Source organism: Toxoplasma gondii, chromosome XII (genome assembly GCF_000006565.2).
Source record: "Toxoplasma gondii ME49 chromosome XII, whole genome shotgun sequence".
Taxonomy (NCBI): Eukaryota; Apicomplexa; class Conoidasida; order Eucoccidiorida; family Sarcocystidae; genus Toxoplasma; species Toxoplasma gondii.
In genome coordinates this window covers 6458021-6483074 of record NC_031480.1, presented here as the reverse complement: position 1 = coordinate 6483074, position 25054 = coordinate 6458021, and the positions used below count along the sequence as shown (strand labels likewise).

The following is a 25054-nucleotide window of genomic DNA, read 5'->3' as shown; positions in this document are numbered from 1 at the left end:
TACACGTCTGTAATAGAAATGTATAAATACATAAAAATATCTGCATATATATATATATATATATATATATTTATACATGGTCTGCGGAAGAAGAGAGGGAGGTGGAAGCAGAGAAAGTCAAGAGCAGAGACACGAGTGAGCGACAGAAGAAAAAAGGGTGTCGAGCGAAGGCTCGACTCTTGCGGGACCGAGGCGACAGAGACAGTCCAGAAGACGAACGAAACATGGTTCGTCGGAAAACGGTTTTTTCTCGCGTCTCTTTACCCCCGACGAAGCATGTGATCTTCAGGGAACATCCCTTTCTCCTTTCTGAAGGACGTTCACATTCAGACTGCGTGTCTGCAGAAGTCTCTTCGCCTCTGCAGTTGCGCGACTCTCCGTTTCTCTCCTTCGACGTCCTCGTCTCTGCTTGCCTCTCTCTGACCAGCGTGATCACTCCTTCACCGTCAGCGCATCCCTCTTTTTGTCTTTCTCTTTTCGTTTAAGCGCCTGTGAAACCGCGATGCTCAGACATCCTCCGACTTGCAGCTGCGAATCATGTTCCTCTGCAAAATGTGAGGAAGAGCTCTGCGGGCAGCGTCAGCCTCCAGCACCACGACTTCGTCGTGGTCCAGATCGAACCTGCGAAGAAAACCGCATTTCGCATTTCCTCTCTATCAATCTACTATTCTCTCGATCTATCTCTTCGTCTAGCACGATGCATATCCGTCTCTCTAATTCCACCCATTAGGCCTCTCAGTCGATATCTCTGTCTATCTCCCTATCTCTTTTTGTCTACCTTCAATTCAGTCGCCTCTCCTTGCAACTATATATATATATATATATATACATATATATATTAGATCCTCCTACTCTTTCTCCATATATATATATATATTACCTTGTGTGCTTCGCAGTGATGTCGACGGTGTTAGCACGAGAGACTGGAGCTTCGGGTGAATTGAGAGAAGGGCTCTCTCTCGTGGATCCTGTTCTTAGTGTCACTTTCGCGGACGCGGACGGAACATCCACCTTTTAATCTTTTTTTGAAAGAGCCTGACGAAGCCCGCGCCTCTCTGCAAGCTGCCACTGTGTCGCCGCTTACCTCCAATATTCCTCTGTCGAATTCTCCACCAGTTCTGCCAAGTGCTTCAACGTCTTGACGCTTGTCCCGTTGAATTGTTGCACTTGGACGTTGTGGAGATGTTCGTAGCCCACTGCGGAGGTGCACAAGCAAAGAAATACGAAGACTCACCGGACGCTTGCGCCCCGTACGAAGAAAGAGAACAAACGTTTGTTTGATGTTCATGCTGAAGCAGCAGATCGACGAGGAAGGGAGGCCTTGGCGAAGCGCCTTCTCTCTTTCAGTGTTTTCTCTCCCTACGAAAACACTGCACTGTTGCATCCGTGGAAAAAGCCGCCACACGGGAAAGTACGCGCTCACAAAGTTCGCCGCTGTTCACGGTGCATGGCAGCTCGAGGAAACAAGGATGAACTTAGATGTAGAGCTGGACGAAGCAGTCCTTTGATCTATACGTGAGGCCTCTGCCAGTTCCGCCACCTGGAGGAAGGCGCGAAAGAAGAACGCCTCCGCATGTCCATACTTCGCGGAATCTCTCGCGAACTCTCTCGGGCTCGACGGCCCTGTGCGAGGCAATCTGCGTCGGAGGCGGTTCCCCACTCAAGAGTGAAGTTGTGGGTGCCATGCGGGAGACAGATGTACGCCCACACTGCGCTCGAAGCTGGAGTGAAAACCGGAAAGGACGTTTCGCCTACTTGCAAGGACTTTGCAAAATCGGCGTCTTACCTGTGACATCGTGGGCGAGGACATGACTGAGGAGAACGAACTGCTCGCCTGGAAACGACTGGAAACCGTGCTGCCATTTGTCCAAAAGTCTCACGGGTGCCCGCGATTCGAAGTCTTCTCCGTACTCGCTTTTCAAGAAAGGCTCTGACAGAGGGACGAAGACCAGCCCCCCGACAATCAGGTACTGCGGACGTCGGAGGTCGCTGTTGGCAGGAACGAGCAAGTTGAGTTTTCCGACGCTGAAGGACTCTCGGCGTTCCCTGTTCTGCCTCAGCAACTTCACCGAGCAGCGATCTCCGACGAACATCTGACTGAGAATCCAGGTAAAGAGAATACGCTCCCCATTTCTGAAGGCCACTGTGCCGTCACTCGCAATCCTCTTCCCCCCGATCTCCAGCAGAATGTCTCCCTTCTGAAGCACCGCCTTCGCCGGGCCTCCGCCATCCAACTGAAAACAAAATGAACAAAAATGCAACAAAGCAATATCTAAACTCACACCGATGCAGAGAGACACATTTATATGTAAATGCATGCACACCTACAACCATACAACCATACATACAACCATACAGACATACATACATATACGCATGCATACATACATACGTACATATATATATATATATATATATGTATATATGTATTCATGCATATACGATGTCCACATGTGCGTATTTATGGGTATCTGAGTGCATGTTGAGAACTGTCTTTGGGTGCGGAAGTCGGACCTTTTTGATGAGGATTCCTTCGTCTTTGGATTTCAGAGAGAGGGAGTGTCGGAGAGACTTGTTCTCCAACTTCTGCCAGGTGAATCCGCCGTCGCCGAAGCCGAGACAGCGACCATGTCGACGATAGTCCTCCAGGAAGTGACTGACGACCTGCGAAGGACAGCCCCGAGTCGACGAGAAAAACGCGGAAGTGGAGAAGAAAAGGGGAGCGAAACGCGAGAGCGACGCACCCAGAAAGAAGCGAAAGAGGACAATGCAGACCAGGAGACAGAGAGAAGGAGAAAAGAGACAGCACGAGCACACGGAGAAAGGAGAGACCAGGGCGGAGAAGAAGAGAGAAAGAAAGTCCAACAACGCGACGAACGAAGAGAGACTGAGAACAAGCAAGAGGGACGGACAAGGCACAAGAGCGGGTGAACTGAAAAGCAAAACGTCCGAGAGAAACGCTGGGAAGCCTAAAAAAGACAGGTGTCAACTTTCCGCTGGGCGGGGACTCCAAGCACTGAAACGCCGAGGCTCGCGCGCCAAGGCTCTAAATTTCTCGATTCAGCAAGTCAAAGCGAGCCGCGATCCCTGAGGGGAATCACCGTTTCAAGAGTGTCTTCCAGTTCCGTGACTTGGGCTCCGCCTCGTGGGCAACAGGCAAAAACCACCGCGTTCGTTGCACTGCCTCAAAGTCAACGGTGATCCCTTCCTGTCTTCTCCTCCCCTCTTTGTGCCTGCTTGAAGCTCGGCTGCAGTCATGTGCGAGATGGAGACGGGTGACGGAAGACGGCGCCAGAAGCGACTTTACGCGGAAGAAGATGGGGACATCTTTTTGTGAAAAAGGCTGTTTCGACGACGAAGAGTTTCATGCTGCAAAGCGGTTAACGCGACGTCGAGAACGTACCTCACTGGGGATAATGTAGCCTATATTTTCGGTGTCTCCGTCCTTGAGACTCTGGAAGGCTATGCCCACACACTGACTGCTGCGATTGAGAGCAGGTCCGCCGCTGTTCCCAGGATTAATTGCCGCGTCGATTTGGATCGCAAGCAGGCTGCAAGAGCCGAGACAGTACTGCTGCAGATCTGCTCGTGAAACGACACCCTGCAAGGCGCGCAGAAAGAGAAGAAAAAGCAAAAAACAGTCGAAACCACAATCAGGAGACGCAGACGAAGAACGCGCCTCAAACTCCAATACACAAGGAAATAAGCACACTAACAGATATCAACAAAGAAACGCGCAGACAAATGCAGCATCCTCTCTGCCTCTCCGACGTCCATGCTGTGGTCACCTCTCCTTTACACAACTCCGTGATTCAGTTGTCGCTTCTTCTTCCTCTTCCTCCGTCGTCGCTCCTGGCTCTTCCTTGGCTTCTCTCTCTTCTTCTGTTCGCTTGCTCTTTCGTGTCTTCACTCTTTTCTTCTATTACCTCTGTTCTTCCACTTCGTTTCTGCTTATCTCTTTTTCCTTCTTTCTCGTCGCTCTTCTGCTTCTCCCCTGAGCACCATCAAGTGCGATACCTCGTTCTGTTCGTTTCTCTCCTTCTTCTTTCTGAGGTGTCTGCTGACCTGGGTGACTGAGGAGTTGTCGCCTCCCAGCGGATAGCCGACGACCGTCACAGGGTCGCCGAGTTGAGGAGAGGGACCCCACTGCAGCGGCGGTCCGAGGCCTGGAGAAAACGGTAGGAAAAAATGAGGAAAACGTCGAAACAAACGGAGACGGGAGGGTGGCAGCGAAGACACGGGCGCAGGGGAAGAAGACAAAATCTGAGGAGAAGGAGCATGCAGAAAAAATGCAGACCTACACATACGTTGCAGAGCGAGAGGGAAGGACGGGAAGGAGAGCGAGAAGGAGAGAAGAGAGAAAATAAGAGAGGGGAAGACGAAAGAGAAGACCATTCTGATGAGGCAAGAGGAGACGAGGAGTAACACCGAAGAGGTGACACACGACGCGATGACGCGGGAGAAGAAAGAAGACAAGATGGGAGAGTAAAGGTACGGAGCTGAAGGCGACAAGCAACGCAAAACCGAGCAGAAGGAAGAAAAGAAGAAAGGGATGCAAGCATTTCAGGGAAGATCAAATCAGACAACCGCACGCGCAAATGAATGAACGAGAAAGAAGAGAGACAGCGGAAGACGGAATAACGAGGAAAGCGAAGAAGGACCAGAGATGGAACAAGCGCAGAACAAAAGGAAATCGGACAGAGAAACAAACGAAACAAGAACGCAGCGACACAGCACGCGCGCGGATCGCTACGACCCGACCGGTTGAGTGGAGAGATCAAGTTACAAGAAGTTTTAAAAACACAGCGTCAACGATGAAACGAGATTCCTGAATCAACAGAGAAAAACAAAATCGGTACACGAATGAACGACTGCAGGACTAAGCACCTTTCCAGAAATCGGCGTCGGAGACTCGCAGCATCGCCAGGTCACATTCGAGTCCAATGCAAAGAACCTCTGCTTCATACTTCTGATGGTCTCCTCTCTTCCGAACCTGAATACCGAAACAAAACGACACACAATTTGCAAATTACATATATATATATATTTATATATATGCACATATATATATATATATATATATATATATATATATGCGTACATACCTTTGTATGGTGGAAGTAACATTCCTAAAATATACGTACGTGTGAACGAATAGATTCAAACATGTGGGTTTACAGAGGGTTTACACATTTATATAGACGTTTGTAGAAGTAGAGGAATTCGCAACACCTACATATATATATATATATATATATGTATATATATCTGTGTTAACAAGATATCAGTAAGGGGAGCGGGACTGACCTGCACAACGGCAGCATGTTCGACGGAGTGAGCATTGGTGAGGAGACACTGTTTCCCGTTCGCATCGAGAGTGACGAAGCCAGTGCTCATGGAAGTCGTCTGTCTCCTCGTCGTCCACGGCTGACTGTAGTTCGGTTCGCAGTGCGTACAGAAGACCTGGAAAAGAAAGCGAGAGCAAGCGCAAAGTGAGGAAAAGGCGAAACGAAGAGCGGCAACCAGCAAGAGAGAGAGGAAGGACAACAGACTGTGAAGAGTGGCGGACCAAAAGACGAGGATCCGGAAGCATGCAAGGACGAACTCGCGACAGAGGCCGAGAGCAACGATCGACAAAAAGGAGAGAAAGGCAGAGAACGCATGCAGAGAGATCACGAAAGCGAGCGGGCGAACGTCACACGCACAAAACAGCTGAAAAGAGGAGACACGGAGCACAGATGAGCCGCGAAGAAGGCGCAGGTCAGAGTCGCCGAAGAAGCAGGAAACGAATCGCTCTCCGGCTCCTTCGCCGTAGCAACAGAACGAGAAGCGTTCTGCCTCTTCATTCGGTGCGTCCTCTTTCTCTCTCACTCTTTCTCTCTGTCCCTGTGTCTCAGTCCAGCGATCCTTGTCCGCGCAGGATCCGCTTGATCGCTCACTTTGAAAACTGTGTTGGGAACTTCGCTCTTCAGAATCGTCTTGACAGCAGCTTCGTCAATGACGCTGTCTCCCAAGCGCGGAGTCGCAGTCTCGTCTTCGTCGGAACCGAGACACCCGAACTCCTTCTCCTTTCGGCTCTTCCGGACTCGCTCGGAGCCCCCCTGGCTCTCCTGGCTATCTCTGCTCGGCCTCGTCCGGCTGCGAGTTCTGCCATGCCCAGCGGTCTTCGGTCTCTTCTCTTCCAGCGGCGATGCCTTCTCGGTCTCGCGCGCGCTGGATGCAGCTCGCGAGGAAGCAGACGAACGCGTCTTCGTTCCTGTTCGCGTCTCGTCCTTGGCCTGCTTGGCGCGCACTGAGGCGTCGGCTCCGTTGCTCCCAGGCGGCCTCGTTGTGAGAAGAGCAGTCGCTCTTCCTTCCCCTCCCTCTCTGTCGGTCCTGCTGACCTGCGCGAGTCTCCTCCTCGGGCGTCTCGTGGAATTCGCTCGGGAAGAAGAGGAACGAGAAGACGCTCGAACGCGCTTCCGCGCAGACGACGCAGAAGCGGAGGTCGAGAGCTGGCGTACGCCGAGGGTCGACGAGGTTCCTGAAAATCCAGGCAGAGGTCAAAGGAGACATCTGGTCAGGTGCAGAAGGAGGACAGAGACGGATCCTACAGTCCGAGCGTGAGACAAACGCCTCAGAGGCATTGTCGCATCGCAGACTGAGACTGGGAGACCGCAGACGCTCTAGTAGGCGCATACCACTATACATCTACGCGAGTACAGATGCATTAGTACAAGCAGAAGGAAGTCTAGAACGATTCGATACAGAAGGCGGGAGATACATGCATTGATGCGGAGGAGACAGGGGTGGTAGACGAGACGAGAACGAACATAGAGAGCACGCAGACGAGCATTCTGTCTGCATGCATATAGTGAGCATGCGGGGGGACAGCCGACCGAGGGTCATTTAACCTCTCCTTCTTGTCTGAGACTTATTAGATCTCCTGGCGTTTCTCCGTGTAAATCTACAAGAAGCAGATCGTTGTAGAGAAACTCCACCGCTGCAGCAGACACCTCGTCCACGGCTCTCGGAGTCAAGAGCTCAGCCATGGGTCTGTCTCTGTTCTGGAAAGAAGAAGCGCCCTTGAGTCGGAGCCAGAAAACGAGACAGAAGGCGTCACCGCAGTTGAGACGCGCGAATCGAAGAAGCCAGGCAGGAAGACAGCAGACAAGAAGAGCAGCCGGTATACCGTGTCGTTATTTCACTGTCAAAGGAGTGCAAAGAAGAGGAGACAAAGGGCAAACTGAAGGCGACAGAAAAACGCAAGAAAAGAGAGCCTACGTTGAGTGGAAGTGCCGGACGGCCTGGTTGTTGTCAACTCCTTCCTGTCAGACTTCTGTGAACTCCGCATATTCCTCAGCGCCCGAGGTCGGCCTTTGCCTTCCGATGGACTCTGAGAAGACACCGTCGACCGAGAAGAAGAGACACCTGGGGAGAGAGCGGAGACATCTGGGGAGAGAGCGGAGACATCTGGGGAGAGAGACGCAGAAGGAGCGCTTTCATCAGAGGGCTCGGCGCCGCGTTGAGAGGTGCGGGGACGAGAGCGCACAGAAGCCATGGAGAGGAAACGAGAGAAAAAAAGCGAGAAAGGAGAGGGAAAAGCGAGAAGGCGGGAGAAGACGACGAGAGAAGCGGCAGAGCCGAAGACCTTTCAGAGAAGCAGGGAGGGAGAGTCGAATCCGAAAACCGAGACACGGAGACACGGCGAGAAGAAGCGAGGAAGAATGAAGGAGACAGATTGCTTCTCATCTATTCAGCGGGAAGGAAAGAAGGTCGGGAGGAGAAGGATTGCCGCGAAAACGTCAGCGTTGTCCACTGCGAGGCGCAAGGCTCCGCGAATATCTGCGGACCCGAAGGTGTACATACACCCAGTGAGAGGTGGCGGCCGCGAGGATTCGCCTTCGTTGACTGGAGGCAATTTCACGAAGAAAGAAAAAGAAAAAAAGGCCAAGGACAGGCCGACGGACGACAGCTAGCTCTCCCAGAGAAACAAGGAGCAATTGCCCACGAAGCAGCAAGAAAAAAAAAGGCCTTTCTTGAGTAGTCTGCTCGAGGGACAAACTGCCGTTCCCCCCGAGACAACTCTCTCCGCGTTGATCGGCAGAAATCGAATTCTTTGAAAACGAGTGACTGTCAGACTCTCTTCGTCTCTTCTCTCCACGCTTGAATTTCTCTCTCTGTTTCTATCTGCTGCATCGTGCCTGCTTTTCCGGGGCTTGCGCTTTTTTGGTGCATGCGTTTGACATGCTCTCAAAACAGCTAGACGGCAGGAGATGAGCCTGGTAGGATTTTCTGGACCATTACTGCGTCTTTGTCTGCATTCTCAGCTGGCGGTGTTTCGCTTTTTTCTGCTCCTTCCCAGAGATCCCCTGCTTTCGCGTCAAACTGGGACCCAGAGCAACCCCACAGATGCGGCGACGCTCTCCTTGAGTTCGGCAGACAGCGGCGGCGACTCATCAGCAGAAGCGGAAAGAAGCCTGAGGACGACGAAAAAAGGATCTCTTGAAGCGAAGACGTCGCTGGCGATCAGCGGAGAAGAGAAAAAAGAGCGAGAACTAGTGAGAGAAGTCGTTGTCAAGAAAGTGATCTTGTGACGTGAGGCGAACCGCCGAAGTAAAGCGAGAGCTTCGAAACAGCGCGTGCATCTGGACAGCTTTTCTTTTCAGTTTTGGAATATTTTTTACTTTTCTCTGCAGTCTTGGATTTTTTACAGTTTGTTCATTTTCGGACCTCTCTCTCTCACCTTGTCGCGTCGGCCGGCTCTCTCTGCTGGTCCTGTCTCCATTTCTGTGTTCTGTGCCCTCATCGAGAAGCAGCACTCTGAAAACCGAACAGCGGGAGGACCTTCTGATTCGCTTCCCCGCCGCTTCGTTCTTGCCGTCCGCGTCCACCAGATCGCTTGCTCTCTCTGCTCTGGGCTTCGCTCGTCCTCCGCTTGGAACCGCAGCGACTTCTGTGTCGTCTTCGCGTCTCTCTCTCTCTCTCCCCGCCTCTCGCCACCATGGCCGCTCTGCAGCCCCCGCCTCCTCATGCGTCCTCTTCTCCCTCGTTCTCTCCTGCTCCTGCCTCTGCGTCTCGCTGTGTGTCGTCGAGCCTTGTGGTTCCCCAGGACTCTCGTCAGCCAAGGGCGCTCCGTCTGCTCTGCTGGTTTCTCTGCCATAACGAGTACAACGACTTCCGTTTTGAGGAACTGGAAGCCCTCGCAGAAGCTGAAGGCGTCTCTAAGGCGTTTCTGTGGGGAGGCGAAAAGGCTCGCGAATCTTCCTCAACGCCCAAACCTGTCTCGTATCCGCCTTCCCCGCTGACTGCCGCCAACGCAGCTGCTGGCGGTGGTCCTTCTTGTTCTCTTTCGTTTCCTCCTGCTTCGCTTCTTGCTTCGCCTCTCGCTTCTCCGTCGCCTCCTCCGCCTTCGATGTGCTCTTCGCCGTCTGTGCCTCCCTTGCCCTCGCCATTTGGGTCTCCGCTCCTCCCTACGTCCTCGGCTTCCTCGCCTCCGCCGCTGAGTTCGCTCGCGCCGAATGCTCTTCCTGCGTTTTCGGCACCCCCCAACGTCCTCGCTGAGGCCTCGCCGCCGACGTCGCCTGTTCTCCGGGTGCCGCCGTCTTCTCCCTGCTCTTCGCCTGCTTTCTCGTGGACTGTTTCGGCGCCTGCGCCGGCTGCGCCTCTCGCTGCATGCCGCCCTGAAGAAGCTTCTCGAAAGCAATTCGTTTACTGTCACTTTCCCTCAGAAGAAGCAGCTTGCCGGATCCTGGAAAAGAGCATTCTCGTTCGCGCGTTCATCGAAGTGAGCGCCGAAGAAACAGGGCCTCCCGCGAAGACGACCTGTCTCTTGGCACTGCAGGATGAGATCAACCACAGACTCGAAGTCAACTGGACGTTTGTCCTGGCAATCCACGTCGAACCACAAGTCAAACTCCAATTGATATATTCATTTAGATAAGTATATATATATATATATATATTTATAAGTACATTCACATACACATGTATTTGTTTCATGTTTTTCTTTATATATATATATATATATATATATATATATATATATATATATGGGTACAGATGTAGATTGCATGAGGTGCGTATACGTTTAACTTGTCAGCCCATTGCGTTTAGGTTGACTGTCAGGCGTGAGACGGTATACAAATAAACGAAAAAAGAGGTGCCATTGACGGCCTTCATGCGAGCAACTGGAGAGCTGACAATTCGGCAAACGCAGTGGAGAGAGAATATTGCGATTCACCCTAGTCCTGTCGACCCGAGTTGAGGACATACGCAGTCTGAGCATGCAAACGCAATTGAACATATAATGCATATATGCATGTATTTACAGGTGTCTAAAGAGTGTGTGAATTCTGGTCACTGCTGTGCAGAAGCGCAGACGTATCATCTGTGTACCTTCTGAAGTTTCAAGACGCAGATTCTTAGTGGATGATGCAACCTGTGATTTGCACCCCCACTTGTAAATATATAAAAATATAAATAGAGGTAAAGGTAAATAAAAAAATATAAAGACATATAAAGATATATGCGTATATACTTGTAAATATATAAAAATATAAATAGAGGTAAATGCGAATAAAAAAATATATTTAAGAACATATAAAGATATATGCGTATATATTCGTAGGTACAATGATCGACACAGGGGTATAGTGGTGCATTCCCGGTTACAGGAGCTAATTTTGTAGAAATTTATCTGTGTGATGTGTGATGGTCTCTCTCTCCTTTGCTTGTTCGGCCTGTCGTAGGTCGAGGGCTCTGTCATCTCGGAGTTATTTGTTTCAATGTACTCGGTGTCCTCGTTCGTGTCTTTTAGGTCTGGGCTGAGGGGGAGACTTATGAGGAGGTGATGGAGCAGATGCAGCGGCCCGAGAATCTGTCGCTTTTTCGACGCTACGTCAACGATCGTCGGACCTGGTCGTTTCGAGTGAAGGCCTTTGGGAAGTCGCTCTCTGTCGAGGAGCAGCGAGAGAAGATGAACTTCTTTGCACCTCTTTTTTCGGGCAAAGAAAGAGTCTCGCTTGAGCATCCCGACGTCACCCTGGCCCTTGCTGAGGTTCGTCAGCCGATATCTGGACAGCAAGGTGTCGGTCAACAGCCGTCGCAACTCCTCTCATCACACTGTGCTTTTTTCCTGAATATACAAAATACAGAATAGATTTTCACACAGATCTACACGTATGCAAGACACACCCTTATTTACTACACAAAATACACACACATATGCATAAAAAAAATGTGAAAAACCAGTTGTGACATCTTCTGATCGAGGCTCATGGATCGCCGCAGACAGGCGCTTAGCTCTCTGGGCGACTGCATGCTGTGGGCTGCGATTGTCCCTCCTGCAGGCTCCAAGAGGTTTGCGCGCCTTCTCAGGATAGAAAAGAAGAAACTGGATCACAACTCCGAGCTCCCTGAGCGCGCGATTTATACGCCTGCATCCATACTAATGACGCATTACAAAACACGTTTGTATATGTATTCATATATATATAAATATATATATATATATATATAAATATATATTTATATATATATGAAGATTGGAATTCGTACACCGATATTGAAACGGGTGGCTGCGCGTCTGAGAGATCGACACAGCAGAGCTGGGCAACCAGACACACACACACACGCGTCTTCGAGTTCCTCCGAGTGTGAGAGGACTCGAGTTCTTTTCTTGAGCAATGATGGGAACCATCGCTGCTTCCAACGTTCCCGTCCATTTCGCCGTTTGAGCGACGCACGGAATGCTTCTGTTTTCAGGAGTGGGTGCATGCATCCGAGCCTGGCGACCGGCCTGCAGAGAAGCCGCTGCGGATTTTTCTCGGCCGCGAAATTGCTTCTCGTCACGCAGACAAAACCGCGCAGCCGTGGTGGTGGCATTTGCGGCTTTCTCGCCGACCCGTCCTCGGTCCAACCTCCCTCGACGTCGAACTCGCCTTCCTCATGTGCCATCAGGTGAGCTGCAGGACCGAACTCCAAGGAATACATATATATATTTATATATATATATATATATGTATATGTATCTATCTATATTTATATATATATATATATATATATATATGTATTTGTGAATGTGTACATGTGGTTGTATCTGTGTGGTATTCGCATGCGTGGGAGCACACAGTTGCGTCGGGAGAGGCCGTGCCCGTATATAAGCCGACCACGAGTCGTAGGGCTACGGTGAGGCAGCGAGCAAGAAGTGTCGGGAAGCGAAGGTCGAAGGGAAGAGGCCCAGCTGCTGAGAAGGTCGCCCGTCAAGGACAGGCGCTGAAACAGCTGCGAGTCCAAGGCGACTGAGGTTTCTCGGTCGGTGGTGATGCTTGTGGACGGAGGGGGGATGGCGTCTTGTCCGTCTGTGGGCGCGTCAGGAGAGAGTGAGCGTTTTAGACTAAGTGTGTCTCTGCCCTTTGCGACTTGTGTTCCGTGTGTCGGCGGAGCGGTTGGCCTTCGACTTTTCAGGAGGGGGAAGAGCGAAGGTGAAGCGAAGCGCTCCCAACATCGGACTTTGCTTTGCCTGCAGGCGCAGGTGAAGAGAGGAACTCTCGTTCTCGATCCGTTCGTCGGAACAGGAAGTATTCTCATCTCTGCCTCCTACTACGGGTGCGCGTAGCTTCTGCATCATGTCCTTGCCGTCAAACGTTTTTCGACTCTGTTGTCCAGTTTGTCATGTTCATGTCGACGGTTCATCTCGCCTTTCCTCACTATTCGCTCATTTGTCAGTCAGCACGCGTTCGGCTTCGGGACCTCCTGCGTTTGGACGCTTGCAGGGGTACATGGGGAGTCTGCCACTCTCTCATACAGTTATCCTTGTAAACAGTGCACTTTGCGACTCTTGGAAATATATATATATATATATATATATATATATATATGTAGTTGTATGTTCCTGCTGCCTCCCTGTCCAAGCACAGATACTTGTTTATGTAGATATATCGATTCAGACGCATCCGTTATCGATTTGGGGACGACAAGCCGGTCTGCAAAGGTCGCTACTTTCTGACGTCACTTGGCCACATAAAGGGATCGTTTGCTCCCATGGCCGCTGAATCAAATCATCAACTCTGATCCAGACACTCACACACGGCAGTTATACGTTCACACATACATTCCTATACACGTATGGACACACACATACATACATTTATATATATACATTTATATATATATATATATATATATATATATGTATGTTTATATATGTATACAGACGTCGGTTCCTTGTGGATGGTCTCCTCCTTGTTATGAACTGTGTTTTCACGAGTGGGGGAACGCCCAGGACGCCACAGGATGCCTCATTTGCTTCGGTGTCTTCAGAGCGACATGCGTCGGCTCCGATATCGACATTCGCGTCCTGAAGGGATACAGCGTTGCGTATCTGAATCCCCACATAAAACACCCACCGAACGGTAAGACTTACGGCTGGCCCGGCTTCGAGAGAAAACGCGAGGAAGAAAAAAAAAGCGAGTGAAGGCCAGCTCTGGCAATGCGATCAGGTTCCGCTGGTAGGTGAAACCGAGACTAAGGAAGGGAAGCTTCCAACGCGAGGGGGACGCAAACAACAGAAAGGACTGATGCGCCCCGAGACCAGAAGGCGACCTGCAAAGGCACCAACGGGAGATGAGGGAGGGGAGGGGAAAGAGGTAGAGCGCGAATCCGAGGAGATGTGAGAAACGCGGAGGGTGTGCAAACCACGAACAAGCAGAAGACTGCAGACGAGAACTGGCGAGGAAAGGGCATTCGGACGTCGTAAACATGTTCGTGGTGACTCTTGTTTCCAAATCGGTCATGGCAGCCTAGGTTTGGGAGTGAGGCAAGCGACAGAAGGAACTCAGCGACATGTTAAGAATGAGATCGCGGCTACGTTGGAGAAGAACGGAACTGCGGTTTTGTCGCTGGTTTCTGTTCAGCGAAGAAAGACATCTTCCGAAACTTCCAAGAATACGGACTGCCCCGGCCAGAAATCGTTCGAGGTGACAACGCTGCGTGGGTACGTTGGAGGCTGTCTGGAAAAACTTTTGTCTCCCCGACCTGCAGTATTTCTGCCTCAGTCTCGCTGGGCCGCGGACGGGGAGGTGCCTGATGCAGTCGCGTTCGCGTTTTTCCTCAGTGGCTCGCGACTTCTTTCTCAAGGCCTCTTTTCTCGCGGCTTCGCGCCCCGCTATCACGTCGGACCGTCGCTTTCTCGTCACCCTATTCTCCGCCAGTCGAACGGTTTAACCTGGAAGCATCTACGTATATATATATATATATATATATATATATATGCATATACTTATGTACATATATATATATACATATATATATATATATATATATTTATGTATTCATGCTTGTACATTAGTGTAATTGTATATATCTGGACTTCCCCTCTATTTGGTCATATCCTTTATTTCAAATACATCTATGCGTATGTCCCCCTATTGCTATATAGTCGCTTGATAGTGGCATCTGCTACGAGATGTGCGTTTCTGTCTCTCGACTGGGTATTTCGAAAATGCACTTGCCGGAGCATTTTGTTGAGTTCCTCTCTGTGTTTTCCATCGCCGTCTTTTCCTTCGCGTCTCGGACAGTCTCGCTCCCGCGCCACACGCGTTTTTCAAGCTTCATGCTGGTGGAGGTATTTCCTGTTTTTGTGAGACTTCAAGTGGATTATCAATGCATTCAATATGTGATGCCCTTGCCTCTGTGTAGCTCATGCTTCGTCCTCTGCTGTTCTCTCTCATTCTCAGGTGTGGAGGCTCCCGCCGCCCATCGTGCCGGCCAGGGAACATCCGAAGGCTGCGGCGGAGATCGATTTGCATACATTGGAGAAGCGCGCCGAGGGAGAGCAGCAGAGCGGAAGAAAACGCGCATACTTGGAGAGGTCAGGGTGCTCTGCAGGCCAGCCTTGGGTCGACGCTATCGTCACCGATCCGCCCTACGGTAAGCCATGGGAGGGGAAGAAGAAGGCGAACGAGAGCAATGAAAAAGCGTTCTGGAATTTCTCCGAATTCGAGTTTGGGAGAGTGAACACCGTTCTGCGTTGACCATGATGAGCACCCTTGCGGTGACCCATGAAACAGAAAGTTTTTTTTTTACGCGCGCTACCTTTTGCAGGAGCTCGCATGAAAAGACATATGCCAAGAAGGCAGTGAAACCGTGCTTCGTCGTTGAGAGAACGGACGAAAGAGTTAACTGCGAGTATCGACGCGAAGCAAAAGAACCGGAGGAGACGATGACAGGGTCGGGAAGCATCAAAGGGATGAAAGGGAGATGAGGAAGGAAACGGACGAGAAGACGAGGCATGAGGAGAAGACAAGGAACAGCAAAAGAAGCAGGAACAAAAGCGAGAGGCTTTCAAATACGGCAGCTCGCGCATGGGCGGTATTTCGTATTAGCGAGAAAGTTCTTTATGGTAAACGGCAGTGAGTGTGAAATGGGTTGCCTGTCCTTGCCCTTGCGATTTCAGTAGACACACCATGAAAGGGGAGTGCCGTGATCATTGGCTGCTGACTACTGACGCGTCACTTTTTTCCTCGGTCTTCTTGCCTGGTTGGCCGGCGCTCCTGCCCCCGTTGCCAAAATGTCGATATTCTTTTTTTTTTATTTTTCCAAATGGTTTCTTCAGGGATCCGAGCGGGTGCACGGCAGTCTGGCCACCAGCAGAAGCACAAGCGAGGGCAAGAACGCACAAACGAAGAGTGAGATTCTCTCTCTATTACAATGCTTTCCAATATTCCGTCCTTTTTCAGAGTTTGCTGTTTGTTGTGCTTTGATGTTTTTAGGTCTAGCAATTGTATGTCTCTCAGTCCATTGTTTAGGTTTTTTTACGTTTCGCAAGTCTTCAGGCTCTTCTGCTGGTTCATTTCTCTCGAGGTTAAACTGCTTCGTTTTCTCTTAAACTCCTTAGACTTCCCCGCAGACGCTTTTTCTGTCAGTCCCGCGGAAGACACCCCCACACACAACCGAGTCTCTCAACATGCAGTTGCTGCATCGCCAAGTTAATAAATAAATGGCTCTAGAGCAACAAGAAGGCACTTACACAGACTACCGACAATATCAACAAATGTTTCATTCGATGATATTCGCATCCGGTTCTTTTTGAAGTGCTGGGTACATGTTTTTATACAGGTTTCGTTGCATATATATATATATATATATATATATATATATATATATATGCATACATATATATCTGTATAATGGGCGAGCGTGGAGAGACATGTCAGTAATAGAGTCGTTTCAAAGTCAGAAGTGTGGAAGAGCGCGTTTGGTAGATTGCCTTGGTGGCTGTTCAGCGGCTGTGTTATTGTCCCAGCAGTGTGAATGCCTTTTCTCTGTTTTTGCTCTGATTTGTGCAGACGCTTGACGTATATCTCTCCTACGGTTTTATACGACCCTCAAACGGTCGTCAGTGACTTGTTGAATCTGGCCGCAAGGCTCCTCGTCGACGACGGGAGACTGGTCTTCCTTCTCCCTGTCGACCTCTCCACGTAAGCAGAAAACGAAGGAAACGAAACCTTGACCGCAAAGGAGGTAACCCTGTTGAGGAAGAGCGTGACTCTGGCAGTGCGAAGGAGGAGAAACCAGGAGAAAAACGAGACTGAGACAGGAGGACGGAAGAGTGAAGGAGAAAGACAATTGAAACGGACGAGACACTAGAGAGAAAGCCAGCGAGGACGGTGAAGCATAGAGGACGGAGAGTGGCGAGGAGTCGCCCGAGTCGGAGCCAACGACGAGGACAGGGAGAGAAACGAGAAGGGTGTCGAGAACGACAGAGAGAGGGGACGAAAAACGAGAGAAAAGAGGAAAGGAGCGAATGAGGGAATCAGGAGAAGGAAGGTGCGGAGGCGACCCGCCAAGGCGCATGTCCACTCTGTGCTGTCCTGCCTGCGTCCTCGTTCAGATGTGAAATTGTCCTCGTTTGTTTTCCTTTTTTTCTCTCGGCAGGGCCCACGAGGAACTGAATCTTCTCCACCACGAGGACCTCGAGCTGGTCGCTTTCAGTTTGCAGCCGCTGTCGGGAGGTGCGTTGCGGAATCAGAAAATGTTCTAAATAAAGTTCTGAGAGAAGCCTTGCCTCGCGCAGGCGGATATGCAAGAGACAAAAGTAACGGAAACACTGCAAGCTTCAGTTTGGGGTGTTTACATCGGTGTGGCATGCGCGCTCTCCCTCTCTGCGTTTCGCTGCAGGCGTTGGACGGTACTTGGTGACCATGAGAAGAAGACGACGATCGTCAGAAGGCTCTTCAGCAGTCTCTTCTGCCTCAGCTCCCTGACATGGAGCCGATCTTTTTTTTTCGGGGATCTTGTTTTTTTCTCGTCACGCTCTTCTCGCGTCGCTTTCTTCTCAGTCTGTTTTCCTCTCTGGTCACGTTTCCCCGTTCCTCGCTCCCTCACCGCTTGCGGACTTTAAGCCAGCGACGGAGACACCGCGGCTGGAGAAACATTTCGTTTTCTTTGTCTTTTCCTTCTCCCGGCCTCCCGTCGATCGTGGGTGCCGGTGAGAGACAGCACTCCAGCGACCCGCCCCTGTCCTCGCTTTGCATCTAGGGGAGAACCTTATTGCGAGGTGCTCCCGGTTTTCCGTTTTTTCAGATGCGTCAGCGAGTCCACTGCATTGAAACGGTTCGCCTTCTCGTCTTCGCAGGAACCTGCTAGCCTTCGCGGTTTCTTCTGAATGCGCTGTGGGGAAAAGAGGCTCCAGGCACAGCGTGTGAACTCGCTAGATGGGGGAGAATGCCCTTTCCCCTTTTGAACGAAAGGCTCTTGCGACGGTTCCCCTGAAGTTCTGTTTGCCCCCAAGTCTTTTTTTCCAAGAGACACCAACGCGCGTCTGCAGCCTCCATCTTCGTTGTGCGCAAGGCTTTCTGCCGGACTGTCGAATCACGAAAACGGCTTCAAATGGACCCGCGTAGAAGGCAGGGTGTCGTGGTTTGGAGCTTTTGGAGGTTCTGCAGCAGTCCTTCCACTGTCGTTCTCGCGTTCTCTCTCCTTGTATCCTTTCCTTCCCTCTTGGGTCTCCGCTCCTTTTCACCCGTCCTTAAGGCGGCCTCCGCGTCTACGTATGCTTCGCTTTTCTCGCTCTCTGTCTCGATACGCTCGTGCGTTTCATAAGCTCTGCAACGGGTGGCGCGCGGGGAAAAACAGTTTTCCGTTTCCTGAAATCTCGCCAGAATCCAAAACTCGGCTCGCCGTCCCCGACAAACGCCAACTGCTTGTCGGTTCCGCTTGAAGAAGGCGAAATGATTTCCCCAGTGCGTTTACGTTTTTTTCAAACGAAGTCGAGAGCTTCACTATAACTTCCGAAGTGTTGAAATGTTGCGCACCTTCTGCACCTCTTTATTTATCTGCCTACATATATATATATATATATATATCTGTATATATATATATATATCTGTCTATATGTATATATATATATATATATATGTATATAGGTACTGGATTCCAGTTACATAGCGAGAGCAAGCACTGCGTATTCGGGTCTCTTTGGACTTTGGATTTTAGAGCGGGAGACGGAAACGGGAGGTTTTGAACGACATCGAAGGCGGAGTAGACCAAGTGTGATTTTTGTACGCTTGCAGAGACAATCGATCCAGGGAAGAACAGAAGAGAAGAAAAAGGGGTGCCAGGCGGCAGTGGCTTGAAAAGTCTGAAGGGCCAGACAAACCGGGAGATGTCGCCTGTATGGCGAAGAGAGAAAGCAAGGAAGCGATGAAAAGCAGACAGAAAAACCGAAGTTCACACGAGCTAAGTCAGGCGCTGAGGCGCATTCAGAATCGACCAGGGAGTTGTTGCCATTCTCTCGAATGCAGGACGAGTTTCCTCTGTTTTCCTCGTTATTGCTGAACACAAACAACAAACGCAAGACCATCTGTCTCAGCGACAACGTTCAACTGCGCGCCTTTCCTTCTCCCTTGTCTGACGTAACTTCTCTCGTCGGTCTCTCCTAGTCAACAGAGAAACGTCTTAGAAATCTCGCAAGATCCACCAAGTCACACAGGCTCGCGTATGCATCCAAGACACCCTCCAACTGTCAGACTTTGTTTTCAACAATCACCGGCGAAACCAGACAGATTCCGGAACATCGAGAACTATCTCGCTGAAAGAATTCTCTGTCCGCGGCCGACGAATATGTATATACACACACATCTTTATACATGTACACATGTAGCTGCACACTCTCTAGTGTATACATATATATATATATATATATATATATATATATATATATATATATATATATGTCCGGATGTGAAATTGTTGGGGCATAGGGACTTGCCTTCGAGGTAGCGTTGAACGAGGTCTTTCGCTACCTGTAAGTTCCCTCGTTGCACATAGGTCTCCCATTCCCGTTGGTTGAATTTTCTTTTCGCCTGAGCAGCCTGGAATCCGATCAGGACGTAGAGGGCGTTGTCACGGCCGACGGCAGGGTCGACGTCGAATCTGAAAAAGTCTTGTTTCCCCGCCTTGGATCCGTCTGTCGGTTGCCACTCCAGCGCCGCGACGATTGTGTTTGGCGCTTCTGAAGGTCGAAAAGAAACCGCGTCGAGGTTCGTTGAAAACTTCTCGAGATCTTCCACCTTTGCAGGCGCCGCAGACGCGTCGTCGACTTCGGCGTCTCCCCACAGCCCCGCCTGTCCCTCGGGAGTACGGCCACCGAGCAAGCCGCCAAAGAGGTCGAGCCCCAGCACTCCCAAATCGCTGCCGTCGCCGCCTGTGAGTTTCACGACGTCTGCCAGGCGGTAGCGCAGCTGTAGGAGACCTGCGTTGTCGACGAAGAGCGTCGCCGGGAGCTTCTTTCCACTCTTCGCGAGCGCTCGACTCCCCTCCAGCGAGACGAACGCCTCCCCGTAGCTGTCGCGCTTCCAGACGTCTCTGAGCTTCACAGCGCAGGTGAAGGCGCCCCGCGAGAGGCACTTGAGCAGTACGTACGCGGATGCGTCCGAGATCAAACATGGACCGGAAACCGCAGTGGAGCACACGCGGACGACGCCCGGAGGAGGCAGGTAGTCTGTATGGCGAGGTCCCCCAATGTGTGGATCATACACGCCGGCCTTTGCGCTCGCGAGCTGCGTCTCGTGAAGCTGCAAAAAAGAAGAACGAACCGAGACGCGACGCATGCGGCAAAGAGAACAGCAAGCGACAGACCCACATGCTGAGCCTGAGAACAGCCAAGGCCTCGCACTCGCATTCACAAAAAAGTGGACAAGGCACGAGACCTGCCAAGAAACGCAGGAATGAATTCAACGAACACAGAGAAAGCTCAACCTCTCTTGACAGACAGCAACAGTATAACTGACACATACACACCTGCAAATTCAATCGATTCAAACAAACACACTGAGACACAGACAGATATACCTCCGGATCCAAAGACATTCAAGGATAAACATATACATATCTATACTACAAGGACTGACTGTGGCTGCCTGTGCATCTGAGTGGATACTCAGTTCACCTTGGTAGACGGATAGGAACTGACACAGTTCCATATATATGCATTTATATATATATATATATATATAGATAGATAGATAGATAGATGTCTATATATGTGTTTATACATGCATATACATATATATATATACATATACATGAGTATGCCCATATATATATATATATATATATATATATATATACATGCACATGAACGTAAACCCTGCGCATGAGTGCAGCGCCTCTAGTGTTGTTTTCTTACTTGATCTTCGACATTCCTGTAGGCCTTCGCTTGGATATATTTTCCTACAGAATCGTCGGGGACGCTGAAAGGGAGAGAGAGACTTCCTTCGCTGGCATATTGGACGGAGAACTTTTCAGCGTCTCCAATGTCGGTCCCGAGGTACCACTCAACTCTGAAGATCGGGAAGTCGCGAGCAAGGGGAGAACAGTCTCGGAGTTTCAGTTCCTTTCCAACGGCGCATTCGCCGTCGATGATCACAGGGTGAGCCTCGGGGTCGGTCACAGCAAGCGGCGCGTCTTTCTGCAGAGTGGAGATCTCGAAATGGTATTGTCCTCGGTCTTCGTCGTCTGAGGAAGACGACTCACTCTCAGACTGTTCGTACTTCGGCAGATCCATCAGCGGACCATCCACCTGAAAAGCGAGGCACACGAGCAAAGCGAAAACAGGGTGGAAAGGGAAGAGACGCTAAGAGAGATACCGAGGCGAACAGAAAACGGAGAGGAGCCCAGGCGAGGCGGGTGAGATTAGCAGAGAGGAAGATGAGAGAACGAGAAACGAGGAGATGCGTCACAGGAAGAATGTGAATGCGGGATTTGGCGCACGAGAGGAGAGGAGAGAAAATGAAGCACTAAAGGCAAAGAGGAAGGGTGCGAGCAAAGAAAGGAGAGGACAAAAGGACACCCAGCCAAAAAGAAACGAAACAAAGTGGAGGAGGACCCGACCATGGCAGGAAGTAAATTTCAACAGGAAGCGAGAACGAAGAATGGAACGGCGAGTGACGAAGAACAAGCGCGGCACTGACAGGTTCACTGCAGATGAAGAACGCGATGAGGAGACTCGGCAGCCAGGGGTCACAAAGGCGGTGAAAGAATACGAGGAAGACAGGAGTTTCGCAGACAGCTGATTTGCTCCAGGATGTTGAATGAAAAATCACCCGGTATAGAGGTACGCTCGCCTGTCGAGCTCTTCACTCCCAACGCTCCATTTCGTCGAGAGAGACCTGCCCGTCTCGACAGTGAACTCCACGGCGTTCTCCAGATCGAGGTTGAGAAGTAGCCAAGACGACAGCAACGCACAGAGAATTCACAGCCTCGTTGACACGGCGAGACATTTCCTTCCAGCAATTCGCCGGAAATGCACAGCGCGAAGAACAGATGTCGAGCGAATGAGACGAAGAAACAGAGAGACACAGATAAGCATCCGAGACAGAGAGACACAGAGCGACGCAGACGGAAGAGCCGAGAGTACCCACGCTTGGAGGGAGGTCGAACAAAAACAAATGGACGAGAAGGAAACTGAAACATGGAGACGGAGGCTGACCTTGAATTCTTCCGAGTCTTCCTTGGGCTTCTTCTTCCTCACGAGGTCCGCGATTTCAAAAGTACCCTCAATGCCGCCGTCGTCCTTCTCGCGTTCTCGGCCGGCCTCGCGGATCGCTCGAATGTGGTTTGGAGCCTCAGTGTGCTTCATGAACTGAGCAAGGGAGGAGAGGAAAGCGTTCGACCGCATGCACAGACGCCGGCTCAAACGTACCGGAGACGCAGCCGCACAGACGAACCGCGAGAAATGAAGAGAAAAAAACGAAAGCTGGGGAGGAAAAGGGAGCACCTGGCGCCTCTTTGCCGGAATCCGTTCACGTCCAACAGACACGAACGCCCGACGCTCGACCAAGGATTGCTCCAGCAAGAAGACGCGAGAACGCGGAGAACGGTCTCGAAACGCCAGGGGAAAGGGAGACCGAGGCGGGAGGCAGACGCAGGAGAGAAACGCAAAAGCAGCAGAAGCAGCAGAAGCAGCAGAAGCAGCAAACACAGGGAAACCACCTGTCGGGACGAACGCGCGGATGGAGGCGCAGACGAATCGCGAGAGACAACGTGTCGGCTGTACGTACACCTGGCGAGCTCGAGCGAACAAAAAGACAGGAAGGTTCAGAGACTCGAAGACGCAAACACCAAAGGGGAAAGCGTTTTTTCACTTACGGCATCGAGTCTCTTCTTTGCCTGAAGAAAAACAGTCGCAAACCAAATCGAAAAATACACAGCCATACAGAGACATACGAACGCGCTCTCACGCACCGAGAAATATCCCCCGAAACCGCGAGTCGGGTCTCTCTTCTCTTCCTCCAAAAGTCCTGCCGCTCTTCGTTTCGTCTACCTCGTCAGGTCACAGTAAGGCAAGTCCACAGAGGCTCTCCACTCTCTCATCTTTCGAAACCTCCACCTCTACATGTTGCCTAGCCGCCTCTACGAATCCGCACATATACCGGCTATCCATAGACACGCCTACATATATAATTATGCATAAACACACAATTAACGATATATATATATATATATATATATATATATGAATATACGAAGTAATTTATATTTATGTACGCGCCTGCACATACAACTAAATATATGTACAAACATATATATATATATATATATATATATATATATGAATAAATATATGTGTGAATATTTACAAATATGTAGACATGGAATAAAAGGTGACTGTGTTCTCGACTCGGAACTGACATGGCGAATCCCAGAGGCACTGTCGTTTTGAGCAAACGTCGTTTGCAGCGATGGAAGGAGACTCGGGAACTCGGGAGAGAAGAAACCAGAACAGGAACAAGCAGAAAGCGTTCAGAAAGACACGGTAGAAAGTCAGAATGGAAAGGACTGTCAGGAGGCTCACGAAGGGTACAGGATGACAGCGTGATCCGGCCGGAGAGCAACGAGAGAGACCTAGAGCAAGTTGCGCAACGGAACGACAATGTTTCTTCATACCTCAGGCTTTTTACGACGCGTTGTCCGCATTTCATCTCGTTCGCGTCGCCGGATTTGGACGTCGTCTACGCCGTCGTCGGAGAGGTCGATCGACTGCGTTTGCCCCATTGTGATTGCAGGAAGTTCAGGAAGGGTGGAGAGCGAAAACGCAGGCGACAGAGAGAGAAAAGAGCGGCTGGCGCAGAAATGCAAATTCCAAAGAGACACCGTTCGCAGTCCTCGAGGTTCGCGAGGGGAAAATCGCAAGACTGCGGAAGCGGCAGGTATCGCAGGCGACGCCGTGAGTTCCCCTACCGTGGCTCGCTCGGAAGGCTGGTGCCTCGGCAAGGACGCCAGCCTCGCAGCCCAAGAGTTCAGGATTTTCTGTCAGAAAGGCGCAAACTGGGAGATCCGGAGGCGCAGTTCAGTGGACTGGACCGACGCAGGAAGGCGAAGGAAAGCAGAGAGCCAGAACCAGTTGAAAAAGGGGAGAGAGAATGCAAGGACAAGGATAGAGTGGGGACGAAGAGAAACGGCCAGAAGGCTCGAGTGAGAGATGAACAAGGGAACAAAAGGAAAGCTGAAACGAGGACAAAGGTGAGACAAAACAAGACGAGCAGAACACATCCAGAAGGCGAACGAAGGAACTGCGTAAGGAAGATGAGCCGAAACTCCTCGGTTTTCCTATCGCCCCCAATTTCCCTGGACTTTTTGCTTGGCAAAAACTCGCTGAGGTTCTCCGAAGATCCCCTAAAAATGTCAAAAGACTTCGACAGTCGCGCCGCCGCTGACACCGCAAAACAACCGTCCTCGGTGGCTCTCCAGGAGAAGTCAGAAAAGCGGTCGAGGCGAGCGCCTGCAGATCCTCAAACGGGCAAAGAACTCTCAAAGCAAATACGCACAATGCAGACTCCCATACGTACATACACATGTATATAAATACATATATCAAATTGTCTATTTATCTGCATATTTATATATATATATATATGTAAATATATAAAAATACGAATATATAAATATATAGATGTATATATGTGTATATATGTATGCATGCATATGTTTTATACGGAATGCCTCGTTTGACAAGATGCTGGCGCGGCCTTGGATTTTGACGGAGACGCCGGCTGCGAAACGCTCCACGGATGAGCGAGTGCGGATGCGCCGCCTCTGTTTTCAGTTTTCTCGGCATCAGAAGGTGAACTGAAGGACAGGATTGTCAAAACAAGAGTGCATTCCCCTGAAACTCAGATTCCGCAACTGGCGAGGAACAGAGTCACTCTTCTGCAGCGCGAGCCTGCTAGGAAGATGACCAAGAGGAGGAGGCGCTTCGGGCACTGCAGAGATTCATGAAAGAGGGAAACGACAAAGGAACTCTGTCATCTTTCTCACGGAACTCCTCTTGCCTTTTGGGGAAAAACGAGGACCGGGAGTCTAAGGCGAACAGCTGTCGCAGTCCAGCATCGACGAAGAAGACGGCTCTCGCATCGTTCCTTTACCTCGAGAGACGCCGCCAGGATGACGAAGAAAAGAAGTCACGAGGAAACACGGAAAAGAATTGTTAATTTTGTCTAGAAAAATTTGAGGAAATGTTCGCTGAAGCAACTTCTGCAACAAGGTCTTCTTCCAAGCAGACGCGCTGACA

The 25054-nt window shown here is 50.5% G+C and overlaps 3 protein-coding genes across 3 annotated transcripts; 1 reads left to right on the top strand and 2 right to left on the bottom strand.

Moving 5' to 3' along the window:
- Window positions 1-81: 81 nt before the first annotated feature.
- TGME49_277850 (trypsin domain-containing protein) lies at window positions 82-8107 on the bottom strand. Its single transcript, XM_002370449.2, has 10 exons — window positions 7264-8107; window positions 5940-6523; window positions 5308-5463; window positions 4888-4993; window positions 4066-4166; window positions 3404-3601; window positions 2515-2664; window positions 1787-2234; window positions 1085-1196; window positions 82-621 (listed from the first exon to the last, which is right to left on the bottom strand). Exons 1-10 carry the CDS (start codon window positions 7538-7540, stop codon window positions 507-509), a joined length of 2247 nt encoding a protein of 748 aa, XP_002370490.2. The 5' UTR covers window positions 7541-8107; the 3' UTR covers window positions 82-506.
- Window positions 8108-8732: 625 nt separating this feature from the next.
- On the top strand, window positions 8733-17993 carry TGME49_277860 (hypothetical protein). The gene is made up of 5 exons (XM_018781782.1): window positions 8733-9766; window positions 10799-11038; window positions 11746-11940; window positions 12509-12588; window positions 13303-17993. Exons 1-5 carry the CDS (start codon window positions 8984-8986, stop codon window positions 13454-13456), a joined length of 1452 nt encoding a protein of 483 aa, XP_018635153.1. The 5' UTR covers window positions 8733-8983; the 3' UTR covers window positions 13457-17993.
- Window positions 17460-24968, bottom strand: TGME49_277870 (hypothetical protein). The gene is made up of 6 exons (XM_002370451.2): window positions 23431-24968; window positions 22633-22653; window positions 21974-22126; window positions 20672-21064; window positions 19253-20057; window positions 17460-18815 (listed from the first exon to the last, which is right to left on the bottom strand). The coding sequence occupies exons 1-6, from the start codon at window positions 23536-23538 to the stop codon at window positions 18721-18723; spliced, it is 1575 nt and encodes a 524-aa protein (XP_002370492.1). The 5' UTR covers window positions 23539-24968; the 3' UTR covers window positions 17460-18720.
- Between the last annotated feature and the right edge of the window lie 86 nt (window positions 24969-25054).

Coding starts and splice junctions, on each gene's coding strand:
- TGME49_277850 (XM_002370449.2), bottom strand. CDS start 7,540: ATGGCTTCTGTGCGCTCTCGTCCCCGCACCTCTCAACGCGGCGCCGAG. Junction 6,524..7,263: donor GTCCGGCACTTCCACTCAAC/GTAGGCTCTCTT, acceptor CTGGATTTTCAG/GAACCTCGTCGACCCTCGGC. Junction 1,197..1,786: donor CCTCGCCCACGATGTCACAG/GTAAGACGCCGA, acceptor GCACCTCCGCAG/TGGGCTACGAACATCTCCAC.
- TGME49_277860 (XM_018781782.1), top strand. CDS start 8,984: ATGGCCGCTCTGCAGCCCCCGCCTCCTCATGCGTCCTCTTCTCCCTCG. Junction 9,767..10,798: donor TCGTTCGCGCGTTCATCGAA/GTGAGCGCCGAA, acceptor CGTGTCTTTTAG/GTCTGGGCTGAGGGGGAGAC. Junction 12,589..13,302: donor ATCTCTGCCTCCTACTACGG/GTGCGCGTAGCT, acceptor CGGTGTCTTCAG/AGCGACATGCGTCGGCTCCG.
- TGME49_277870 (XM_002370451.2), bottom strand. CDS start 23,538: ATGGGGCAAACGCAGTCGATCGACCTCTCCGACGACGGCGTAGACGAC. Junction 22,654..23,430: donor CGCGTCGTAAAAAGCCTGAG/GTATGAAGAAAC, acceptor GTTTTTCTTCAG/GCAAAGAAGAGACTCGATGC. Junction 20,058..20,671: donor ACAGGAATGTCGAAGATCAA/GTAAGAAAACAA, acceptor TCTTTTTTGCAG/CTTCACGAGACGCAGCTCGC.